At 49.6% G+C, this 12,450-nt stretch overlaps 1 protein-coding gene across 4 annotated transcripts in view; it reads right to left on the minus strand.

Annotated features, from left to right (window-relative positions):
• Positions 1–5,496: 5,496 nt before the first annotated feature.
• The window catches only part of PIGQ (phosphatidylinositol glycan anchor biosynthesis class Q), a 34,613-nt gene continuing 27,659 nt past the window's right edge, over positions 5,497–12,450 (minus strand). For all 4 annotated transcript variants that reach the window (XM_032704041.1, XM_032704042.1, XM_032704039.1 and 1 more), the window contains 2 exons: positions 10,294–10,355; positions 5,497–5,810 (listed from right to left, as the gene is read on the minus strand). In XM_032704041.1, the coding sequence (XP_032559932.1) occupies positions 5,658–5,810; positions 10,294–10,355 (215 nt within the window). In that variant the 3' untranslated portion in view covers positions 5,497–5,657. The remainder of the gene's footprint in view (positions 5,811–10,293; positions 10,356–12,450) is intronic.

Genomic DNA, 12,450 nt, shown 5'->3' on the forward strand with positions numbered 1-12,450 from the left:
TTGGTGCAGTGTGGGGACTTTGCCATGGCTGTGCACTCAGCTGTATGAAAGGGGAAAGGAATGGAATTGGAAGGAGTGCTCTGGGGTGAGGAGGAGTAGCCATGAGGCCCCATCATTCCCATCCCAGCTTGGGCTCCTGCTCGGATTGGGCAGTGCTGCAGAGGTTTGTCCTCTCCATCCTGCCTCACACCAAACAGCACCACACCACAGGAACAGGCTCAGGGGAAACCAAGGAACTCCTCACTGACTTGTAGGAAATCCCAGAGCTGGAGGAGCATTGCCTCAACCATGTCCAAGGCCTGAGGTGGGATCAGCTGGGTCAGGGCTCCTCCTTCCATGGGCTTCACGGCCTTGGCAGAACAATTAGAGCTGGACCAGTGGTGAAATCCCTCTGTGTGGGAGAGCAGAGGATAAGCAACTGCCCAGCCAGGCCTCAGGAGGGGGATGAGCTGCCTGCCTGGGTAAGCTGAGCCTACAGCAGCCCCCCTGCCTGTCCCTGTGCTGTGGTAGCCACACAGTGCTCGTTAAACAAGGGGGAAGAGCTCAATTTTTCTCCCAACATCTTTACTATAGTGTAATCAAAATCCATTTAAATTCTGATTAAAAGGTTTAACTAACCCAAAACCCCCACACCTGTCAGCAGAACAGAGCTCTCCATCCCTAAACTCTCCCACAGAAGCGCCTGTACCTGGTATGTGCAGAGCATCCCCAGCCCCACCTGTGCAGGGACCTGCTGCCACTGGCATTGCCCTGCTGGCATTGCCATCATCCTGCTGGCATTGCCATTGCTCTGCCCAGCACTGCTGTCTGCAGAAACAGAGCTGTCATGAGCCTAAAGCCAGTCTGATTCCTAAGGCAGGGTCTGTTCCTGGCCAGTCTGTATTTCACATCACCAGGCTGCATTTCACATCAGGGCTGTGGTGGGAAGGAAGTCACCTTAGCTAGGGTTAATGGTGACATTTAAAGCAAACACTATGTCACACTTTGCTCCTGCTGAACATTCATGTGAGAGAAGGAGAAAATGTACCAGTGGTTTTTAAGCAGTGATCAAACTTCCTCTCAAACTTCACTCACAAACACACAGTTTCAATGAAACTGTCAGTCATTCAGTGCTCTTTCATAACACTTTACTTTAAACCAGAAAACACTGTAAGGAGGAGGATTGATTCCAAGAGTTGTGAAGTTCTCACGAATTTCCCCAGTGCCAGAGGGCACTGTGGATGGGAGAGGTGCTGCTGCTTCTCCCTGCCCTGAGTGAGCACAGAGCAGGGCCCCAGCTCTGCTGCTCCCCCCAAGCAGCACAACCAGCACCTCCCCTGCCCCGGGAATGCAGGGAGTATGTTCTGTCACCTCCAGCATCCAGCAGCACAGGGATCCTCTTGTATTTGGCTTGCTGAGACAGTAAATGGGGAGTTAGAGCATTCCTGGTTTGAGGCCTTGGCGTGCATAAGGGCTGGAGGTGCCAGCTGGGAGTCAAAGGCAACAGACTCTTGCAGCAACTGCTAATGGAAAATGGTGAGCCAGATGCAAAGGTGATGGGCACACTGTTCTCATCCAGGAACAAAAATCAGCAGCCCATGTGAGGTTTGGATTGCTCTGAACATGTTTATCCTGCACTCAAAAGCTCCTGAGCCAGCTGGAAAGCCCCATGGCCTCCTGTCATGTGGGGGATCCAGACCCATCCCATCTGTGTTCAGAGCACACTCACCCTGCAGAGCCTCAGTGCTGCACACAGAGCTGTTCCCAACACGTGGGCACTGCCAGGCTGGGGTTCTGCTCCCCAGCCCCCAGAGCTGCCCCTCTGTGCTCAGCGCAGCAGCAGTGTGGCTGCACAGCACGTGCTCTCAGCACAGAGCAGCTGGCAAGAAGTAGGTCAGGTACCTGAGTCAGTGCACAGGCACCCCAAAACCAGAGGGCTTAGACACTCCCCAAGAGGCAAAGGGGCTGCTGGGCAGTCCCTGAACGGGGGGAACAGGAACAGAGGCGGCACAGGGCTGCAAATGTTCTCAGTCACTGAAGAGATCTGAGTTACGGTGTCTCCAAGCTTGGCACAACATGACAAAAGGCAATGGGCGTGAACTGAAACACATCAAACCCTGGTTGAAGAGCTTTTCACTCTGAGGGTGACCAAGCACTGCAGGGGTTGTCCAGGGAGGTGGTGGAGTCACCATCCTCGGAGATATCCCAAGGGCATGTGGACACAGTCCTGGGCAACCAGCTTTGGGTGGCCCTGAGTGAGCAGCGGGGCTGGACCAGATGATCCTGAGGCCCCTTCCAATCCCCACCAGTGGTTGCTGCAACCAGCAGGTCTAAGGACGAAGAGTAAATCCCTGAGGGCTTGAGATAAGCAAGAAGATGGTGGTGGGGCAGCAGGATGAGGCAGCACAGGCCAGAAGGAAAGCAGCTGGTTGTCTGCAGGATGACCATGCAGGAGATTCCCTGCCTTACACTCCTGAAAGTCAACCTACGGGTTATACACTCGTGGAACCCCCTTTGTGTGGTCCTGAAAGGGGCCCAGTCCAGCTGCAGGATCAGGGAAAACTCCCAAACCCATAACCAGAGCCTTCAGTGCAGTGTAATTACTGAGGTTTCCTTTCAGCATCGTCACATGCTGTGCTGGTGAGGAAAGGAAAGGATTTCTCCAAGGCAGAATTTCTATCTAGGATGGAGTGTTGCACACAATGAATCACGTTTTCCCTCACAAACCGCCTGCCTAAGTAAAGAGGGAGTTTGTGCCAGCACTGGGAACCATAGGGTGGGAGAAATAATAATTAGAAAATGCAGTATTAAAAAAAATCTGCAAGATTAGAGCCTCCTTGTGCCTGCTCTAAGGGGTGTGTGGTAGGAATGGGAGATCTGAAACCTTTAACTACTTCTCATCCAAGGGCTGACATGGAAGATATGGATCTGAGGAAAAATCAGAGCCAGAACCTCACCAGTAGCCTCTTCCCTGAGGAAATGCCAGCGCTGGGCCAGTCTATGCTGCTGTGGAAGATGATGCTGATCCCAACTTCTAATTAGAGGGATGACATAAGGTCAAGTGTTCCTGAGCAGGATGTCTGCTGAGTTGTTGTAATGTCTGTGCACAGAGTCGGAAAAGGGTGGGGGAAGACTTGTTTCACAGCAGGGACTGGAAAGGAAGAGGAGAGACGTGGCAAAGATCCAGCACAAGGAACTCAGATGCTCAGATACCACCGCGGGAGAGGAGAGCGCCCAGGGGGAGGAGCAGTGGGACAGCTGGGGCACCAGTTCTGGGTGACACAGGAGAACTGCACCCACAAGGAGCTGCCACTGCCCAGCTGGGCTGCTCAGGGTTCTCTGTGTCTCAGAAGATTCAGAATCTCAGGTTTGAGAAGCTTTCTCTCAGTTTAGTATATCCCCATCCCCACAGTCAGTATCAGCCTTTAGTAAACAAACCCAGCACTGGAACATCAAACACATCTGGCAGGTTCCCAAAAGGAAGGTCACATTTGCTGGTCTTCATGACTCTGTGCTGTCTCTGGGGCTTTCAGGTCACTTGATCCCAAAGGACAATCACAACTAAGACCATCGTGAACTGTCTGGTCTCACAGGAAGATTTTAAAAGCCAAGAACATTATTTTCATAAGACCAAAAATAATAAAGTTTCTCACAGCAGTGAGTGAACTGAACTGTGCAGGCCTGGGAGGAACCAGGGACATCATTTAGTAGCTCCAGTGGAAAGATGAGAGAGGGGTAACATGTAAACCTGCTCTGCTGAGAGCCAGGTGAGGATGGGACTGCAGGACTGACTTCAGCTGAAGTAAGAAACATTACTCATACCATTCATCCACTGAAGGCATCACTGCCTGGAGTTATTCCCACTTGGAGTGAGAAATACCTGGGCAGTGGTATTCCAAGAGAAGAAGATGCTGTATTTGTACAGGAGTTTTCAGCAGGGATCATCAAGGAAGAACCAGATCTCTCCAGTTTCCGCAGACAGGGATGTCCCACCAGAGCCTGCAGTGGCAGATGCTGATGGGGGGCTTTTGCCATGCTGGCTTTCTTCAGTGAGGTGCCCTTCTTCCCTGGATGAGGTAACAGGACATCCTTTGGGAGTAGGGTCCACACAGCCCTTCCTCTCTTCATGATGTCCCTAAGAAACCTGGAAGGCCTTGGAGATTTGCCTGCTAAGGAATGTCTGGACCAGGCACTTGCCTGCAGAGCTTCCTTTCCTCCTGATCAGGCTGTGACTGGAGAGGCAGTGGCTGCACCATGATGGGCTTTTAGCAGCTCCAGACAACCTAAATATATCTGGCCAGGGATGTCTTAAGGCAGGGGGGCCATAACCCTTCTCTTCTGTAACAGCCTCCAGCACATGGGGTAGGAAACTCTTATCCTGCCCCTGGAAGTGCTGAGTGAAGGCTCCCAAAGCCCACAGCACCTTGCCTTGCCTCCATAACTCCCACTGGGATACATAGGCAGCCCTCCAAGGAAGGGCTGCCTGTGTATCCCAGTGAGAGTTATGGAGGAGTCACAGCACATCCTCCTCCTCCATCCTGGGTTCCTTGGAGAGCCAGAGGAAACGGGGGCAGGTCCCGCACACCCCTCACCTGCCAGTTAACAGAGCCACTTTGGGTGTGCAAAGCAGGGTACAGGGACACTGCACCCTTGTTTGAGCTGGGCCACAGGAGCCAGCAGAGCTGGAGGAAGGATATTTTGGGTAAGGGCTGTGTGTAAATGCCTACACAACCACAGAGTATCCAGAGGGACACAACCCTCCCATGCACAGAGGCACTCTTTCCAAGACAGGGAACAGGAGACACATCAAAATGAGACCAGGACACAAAAAACAGCACCCCCAGCAGAGCCTTGGCCAGAGCTGGACTCAGCAGAGCTGTGAGAGCCTCACACTGGGACTGGAGAGCCCTGAGCCTTGGCAGAGCCCAGAGCTCTCTGCCCCCGGGCTCACAGCCACACACACCTGAGCAGTCCCAGAGTCACAGGATACTCTGAGCTGGAAGGGACCCACAAGGATCATGGAGTCCAACTCGTTCGTGAATGCCCACATAGGGCACTGTTTGCTTTGGAAAACAATGTAGATGAGACCACACAAGCACCCTGTTTCTGTGCTGAACACCTCCTCTGGTGCTGCAGTGGGGCTGAATCCAAGCCCTTCCAAAGGGAAAAGAACAAATATCCTCTGAACCCAGACAAGCTGCTGCTCAGTTTTCAGTGTGTGACTTTACAAGACAATCCTCCACCTTGTGTTTGATCAGCTTGAAGGCTGAAGCACAAAAGGTCCAAAACACCCTTTAGCCAAATGCACCTCAGCATTGTGCCTCTGAACCTCCTCAGGGGCTGGCCCCGTGAGCCAGCATGGAAGGAGACATTCACCCCCAAACCATTCAGGAGCTGCTTCCTCGGTGACGCTGAGGGCTGGTTTAGTGAGGCACTGACAGGTTTCACCTTTAGCTTCCAAGATAATCAGTAGCATGTTATACAAACACAGTGTAAGGGAAGAGGAAAGTGGAAAAATAATGCTTTAAAACACTTGCCTTTAAAAATTCAGCCCCTCTCATGTTACCAAAATCTATTTAAAGGGATGTGGCAGTTGCTGGCTCCAAGAAGCCTTTGGTCCTAAAGCATTAGGATTCAGTATGTTTTTCTGGCCAAGTTCTCCAGCTCTTTCACTGTCTTTAGTCCTGCTTCTCTCCTTTGTGTTTCCAAGGGTAGATCAGCTCTCCAAGGAACAGCTTCTTGCAGAGAGATGCCCAGGAGTCCTTGGGGTAACAGCTGTAGGTAGGCAGCCTGTATGTCTGTACAACAGCACCATAGGAGAGAGGGTTGATCTGTGGGAGAAAGAGGGGCAGGAGCAAGGAAAACGTGGTGAGAGGCTCAGGCAGCTGAGGAGGGCAAGTGCAGCTTCTGCACAGCACCAGCCTCTGCTAAAACATCAGTCCTGCTGCTCACAAAGCATCAGAATCCCTCCCTGCCTTGGTAAGGCTGTTTGTCCTTCCACAACATCCCCAAACGTGACCAAATGGAGCTTGGCAAGGGATGTCATTGAAATCATCATCTCCAAGCAGAGAGGCAGCACAAGTGCTGGTGCAATGACAGTGACACACGTCACACACGGGTTGGGACTGTCCCCTCCTGTGTGAGGGGGTGGCAGTGGCTGCAGAGACAGTGATAGAATCACAGAGGCATGGAATTGTTTAGGTTGGAAAAGACCTTTAAGGTCATTGAGTCTAACCCTTAACCCAGCGCCGCCCAGGCCACCACTAACCCATGTCCCCAAGTGCCACATCCACACAGCCTTTCAATCCCTCCAGGGATGGGGACTCCACCACTGCCCTGGGCAGCTGTGCCAGGGCCTGACCACCCTTTTAGAGAAGAAATTTTCCTTAATATCTAATCTAAACTTACCTAATTATACCCCCCATGGATGGGGGATGCACTGGGACTCTCAGGAACTCTTCTGGAATGGGCCAGTGAAGCCATACCTTACCCGAGCCCTCAGCCCACAGCTGTGCTTTAAGTTAAACCTGATATCACCCAGTGGAACTGAGCCCAGCACAGCATCACACTCCAAAAAAATTACCACTACTATTTTCCCCACTTCCCCAATTTTACCTATTGGAAATTACCATTTTCAATTAAATCTCCTTGGCTGAGTTCATCTTTTTAAATTTGATTTCAATCACCATCCTAGCCCGTGCCTACAAAAGCTCTGATTATGGTCACAAGTTGCCGTATTGACCTTTTGAAGAGGGGGGCAGACAGAGGCTTTAGCTGGATGAGGGGTGACAGAAGTACATCAGACCTTGGAAAAGCTCATCCCCTGCTTTCAGGGCAGGAGACAGGTGAAGTCCATGGGATGGATCCAATGCAGCCAAGATCTGACACATCTAAAGGCTGCACAGCAATAGGTTGTCTCCAAAAGAGCAAAAAGCTTGCACAGAAATGGTGGGGCTCAGAAAACAGATCATGAGAGATGCTAAGGGAAGGGACTTACAAAGCTAGAGGAAGCTTGGACACTGGGGAGAAGTGAAAGGACATCCTCTAGTGAAAGGGTCCAGCTCTGCTGGAACCAACCAAGCAGCTCCACGAAAGAGGACTCTCATTCACAGCAGAAAATCCAGCCACAAAAAGGAAAGAGAGACAGTAAAAACCACACAGAGAGTCACCACTTGGTCAAAAGGTGAATATTTCCACTGAGAAGTACCCAGTTTTCTGGGACCGTGCCTGTACCACCAGCTTGCTTCAGCTTTCTGGTGCTCACGGAGCAAGAGGGTGAACTACAGGGATGGAGCTCTGGGAAAGGGTAGTTGAGCAAAAAGTTCATTAGAATTAATCCTGGAGACCTTTGTCAAATTAGTTTCAAAGTACAGCATTGCTGAAGCAGAAGGGGGAAATGCCAGTACACAGAAGCATCCCTAGGAAGTTTAGGAAAAAGGCCAGGGCTGCAGCTTGCAGGGGGGAAAAAAAAGAAAAAAGAAAAAAAAAGCCAAAGAATCCTGCTCCCAGAACAAACAGCAGTAAAACCTGAGTAACTGTTTCTGCTCATTCCCTCCCTACAGGCAAACCAGTCTGTTCTAAGTGCAAACATGCTGGGGGAGGACAGGAACTGCTGCTCTGCAAGGGACAGACACAGTGTGTGTTCCTTTGACTATTGGCTCTGTGGGCTGGAAGGTTTGGACACAACATTTCTTGTTAAGAAGCATCTCCAGGCAGAGTGTGGATACCAACACTTCCCTACTAAAACATATCCAGGGATGGGGCTACACCCAGAGCAATACATTCCCTGCCTGTCCTGTTAAAAATGGAAACATGAGGCAAACCCCATGCATAAGTAAGGTGCCAACATGAGTTCCCCTTATGCAAATCCTGCAGTTCAAAGCTATGATATTCCCTGATGGAATATCCATCCCTCCTCTCATAATGGAGCTGTTCCCTTTCCCTTCCTCTTCTGCTTAACCCTTTTCAAAGCAATTGCTGGGAAAGGTGACACTTCCATAAGCAGGATGGATCAAACTCATCATGTCCTAGAATCATAAAATCAGAGAATTCAAGACTGGTTTGGGTGGGAAGAGACCTTAACACTCAACCAGTCCCACCCCCTGCCATGGGCAGGGACACCTTCCACTAGCCCAGGTTGCTCCAAGCCCCATCCAACCTGGCCTTGGACACTTCCAGGGATGGGGCAGCCACAGCTTCTCTGGGCAACCACCTCTCTGGGCTTCTCTCACCACCCTCACAGGGGAGAATTTCTTCCCAATATCCCATCCAAACCTGCCCTCCTTCAGCTTAAGGCCAGTCTTTCCCTGGGCTATCAGTTCAGTTGAGCCACACTGCCAGAATTATTTCTTCTTCTGCATCCAAAAGAAATTATTTTAAACACTAATGAAAACACTGACCTATGTAAGACTTCCAGGAGAATATTAAGTAGCATTCGGAATGGAAATATCATTCCCTGCCCTCCATTCCCCGTGTCTGGACTTTGCATTCCAGTGGCACTATCTTAAAAATCAAAAATAATCACTTGGCTGAACCACGAGCTGGATGGGAATGCTCAGACCCAGAATTATTGATTCCTAATCCATTACCAGTGTCCCAAAGGACAGCTCTGAACATATCACTCACCTACAGCTTCAATTATTTTGAGCACAGCTCCATGCAAACAGCCTTATTTCCATCAAGTAGAGCTCCAAGAGAGCTACAGGGAGAGGGGGCAAAGCCACTGTGAAAATTCTAGAAAGGCACATCACCTTGTACAATAAATAAGAATTTTAGCATGTCTCTTAAAAATAAGCTTTTTAGATTGTCCTCTCCAAAGGCCTATCAGAAAGTGGGATATTCAGCAGGATTTCTAACACAAGCCCATTTTTCATTTCCACCAGCACAAAGAGAGTGAAAAAAGTGCCTTTCCTGACTCTCTGCTCATTATTATTTGAACAGAAGGCCGGGACAGACATCCACTGCAGCACTTCCACCTCTCCAGATGATGACTTGTGCTATATTCCAGATAGCAAATGGATCTTCCTGCAGTGGCCCAAGGAAAATTCATCACAGTCATATGACTCACTGCCTCTGCTCTTTAAGTGGGGATCTTTTCCCTCTGGAGAGCCCATCCAGCTCATCCACACACAGGCTGATGCCAAAGCTCCTGTGCCTTATCTCTGGTCTCTAGGTTCCTTTTTAGGGAGTTCTCTGGCCATGGAGGATGATGGATTTTGGTTCCTACACCACTATCCTACTGAAAGACAGGAACTGGGAATACAGCATGTTCAGGGAATGCTAGATTTGCCCTGGAAGACATCTGTTGAAGGGATTCCCTCTGGAATTGCTGCTAGGGGCTGTGCTGTTCCCTGCTAGGCTGACCTTTTGAAACAGGGCTGGACCCAAGATGAAAAAAGCAAAAGAACTGGGAAGCTGCAGTTCATTCCTTCCCACACACTCCCCCAGCGTCCAAGTGTTTTATAAGTGCTTTGCTACTTGCAGCCTCTCCTCTTAGGATGCAGAGAGAAAGCAAAGTCACCCTGGGATATGGCTGTATTCCTGCTGGGTCAGGAAATGGAAAATTCACTCCTGAACCATAAGGAGAACTTCCCTGCTACCATCACCTCATTGCTTTTCAGAAAATAATTTCCTTCAGTATCTGTGATGTCAGAAATGTAGGGTTACAAAAGCACAAGTGAGCTCTGCCTATGCACCTTCCCAGAGCAATTTAGGGGGAAAGAGGAGGCCCTTCCCTTTCTCCAGGCTCAGGTTCTCATCCTGTCGGCATTGTGGAGCAGCCAAGGCTTTTCGCCACAGCTGGAGGGGAGGACCTTTCCTGGTGCTTCATTCTGGATGGTTTAACTGCCTCCTTTTGCTCCTCTCAGTGTTCAGCAATTACCAAGGGGAAGCTGCCAGAGCCAGGAGGTGACAATGACATCAGGTCTTAATCCCAGAAGTATCACGGCTCCGTGTTTCTCCTGCCTTCCCTTCTCCTGCATTTCACTTCACACCATGCAGGGCACTACATTTTCTCCAGAGGACTCAAGCAGGGCATCAAAAACACAGAGAGCACAGCCAGCCATGGCAACAGGAAATTATTTCCTTCATTTTGGTGTTTTACAGCTGATGTATTTTAAGTGGAGCCTTTCAGTGGGAGCAGCTACAGAAGAGGGAAGGACTGTGGGGTCACAGAATCACAGAACATGCTGAGTTGGAAGGGCCCCAGCAGGATCAAGTCCAACTCCTGGCCCTGCACAGGCCCATCCCCACCCTGTGCCTGAGGTCACTCTGAGGGGAGTGGCAGAACTGTCACAGAGGGCACCAGGGCCTTACCTGCATAAGGAGCCGCAGAGGTTTCCCATCCTGCTGCTCAAGGACTCTGAACTTCACTCCAGCTGCAAAGACACAAAACAAGGAAATCCATGGTGGGATTCTTGGGACTGTTCTGTGCAGGGCCAGGAGCTGGACTTGATGATCCCTGTGGATCCTTTCCCACTCAGGATATTCTATGGTTCCACGCCACTTGTCACCCAGTGCTGTTGTCTGAGTACTGATTCCCCAGAAACTGTCTTAAACCTTTCTGGATTTGGGAACCTCCCCACTTTTTCAACAGGATTCTCTCATAGTCGTTTAAGGCTAATTACAAATGATATGTTTCCCTCAGCTCCGTTAAAAGCAGCTCCTCTGACTTCCAGCTTGAGAACACAGCCCTAAAGCAAGCACAAAGACCAGAAATCAGACAGCCAGACCTGATGATGATGAAGGGACTGGGAAAACCTTTTTCTTTCCCCAAACTTCCATCAGAATGGGCACTCCATGTTTAGAGCAGAGAGCTCACCTTTAACTTGTGCTCCTGTGGATCCAGCACATGTGCAAATCTCTCCCTCTTTCAGACCAAGGGAGGGAAGTGGCTGACTAGAGGCATGAAAACATTTTGGAGCAATCTCTGCCCATTAATCCCAGCATCTCGATGTTTTTAACAGGCTACTAACCCCATCAAACCTGCCACTTTTCTATTTCCTCTTGGATAAACCTGTCCCATCCAAGTGTGTCCCTGTTATTCCTTTCTGCAGGTAAGATGAGACAAAATTAACAAAAACGATCTGCCACAGATCAAACACTGCCTCAGGAGTACAACAGAAATAAAACCTGTGTAAACCCCATCACTACAGTATCTCTGTGACTCCTGCACATTTAAAACCCAAAATGTTTCCTCTTTTTCCTCAAGCTTTGAATTAATTAAAATTATATAGTTCACTTCTGGGAGAGAACTCTCTTCTCTAGCACAGAAGTCTGGTTCAAACTCTCTGCCCAAATCCTAAAACCTTTCCTGTCCAGGACAGGAGGGGTTTATCTGCATTTTGCTGGATTATATTGAAACATGGGCTCCTCCAGTGGCTTCAAACAGATGTTTGAGTACCCTGGGCCTCAACAAGCAAATGTGCTGGATGACCAAGTGTGTTCAATGTGATCACAGAGCTGTGGCTAAGAAGAAGTGTCTGAGCCATTCCAGGAACTATTTTCAGGTAGAATTTGTCAGAGAGAGTCAGAAACAATAGGCAGTGAAGGTTCAGGTACAGGGTTCGAGCACTCTGGAGCCTTATCCTACAACAGTCCACTAGAGCAGCAAAAGCTGGTTCTGTAGGTCATGGCCACACACCTCCCTTCTACAGCTGCAAGCCAACCATCTCTTAAGGCCATAAATTTATTTTAGAATGACCTACAGATTCCTACAGTGCTCAGAAGTCTGAGCACTTCCCAGGAGAGCAGGAAGGCTCAGTCTCCTGCAGGTCACTCCAGCAGAGAAGAACTCTGAACTATTCCATGATTTCCAGCCAACTCCAGAGCTCAGGGTTCTGCTTCTTCTGGACAAAGTCACCATCAGTGGCACAAGAGAGACCAGGACATGAACTCATTTGCTTTGTTTCACAGGACAGCACACTAAAGTGAGCTCACTGCCTGTTTGTATCCCATGGATCATGGAGACAGCAGCATGACAGGTCCTACAGAACCATGACAAAACCTGTCCCAACCTTTGGGATGGGAATATTGGGACAGAGAAGCACAGAGAAAATGAACTGGCCTGTTCACAATCAAACAGCATGTTGGTAACCTGTGTGTGGGCAGAGCTCTTGAGACCCCCAAACTCACTGTTATGCCTTACTTCACCCTATGAATCCACATTTCAACCAAGGTGGCACCCCTTGAGCTGACACTGGGTGGACACAACTCTTGTACAGAGGACATCAGCTGATGGATGCACAAAAGGCTTTTTAAAGTCACAAATATTTCACTTTGGATGTGTGGAAAGCAAATATGGGCTTAGTTTCTGGTGTGTGGATGGATCATTCACCTACCCTAGCCCAGGCTTCATCAGTGGGGTATTTTGTCAATTCACTGAGTCATTGAATCATGGAGTGGTTTGGGCTGGAAGGGATCTTAAAGCTCATCTAGTTTCCCACTCTTGCCATGGGCAGGGACACCTTCCAC

This window comes from Chiroxiphia lanceolata, chromosome 16 (assembly GCF_009829145.1).
Source record: "Chiroxiphia lanceolata isolate bChiLan1 chromosome 16, bChiLan1.pri, whole genome shotgun sequence".
Classification (NCBI taxonomy): domain Eukaryota; kingdom Metazoa; phylum Chordata; class Aves; order Passeriformes; family Pipridae; genus Chiroxiphia; species Chiroxiphia lanceolata.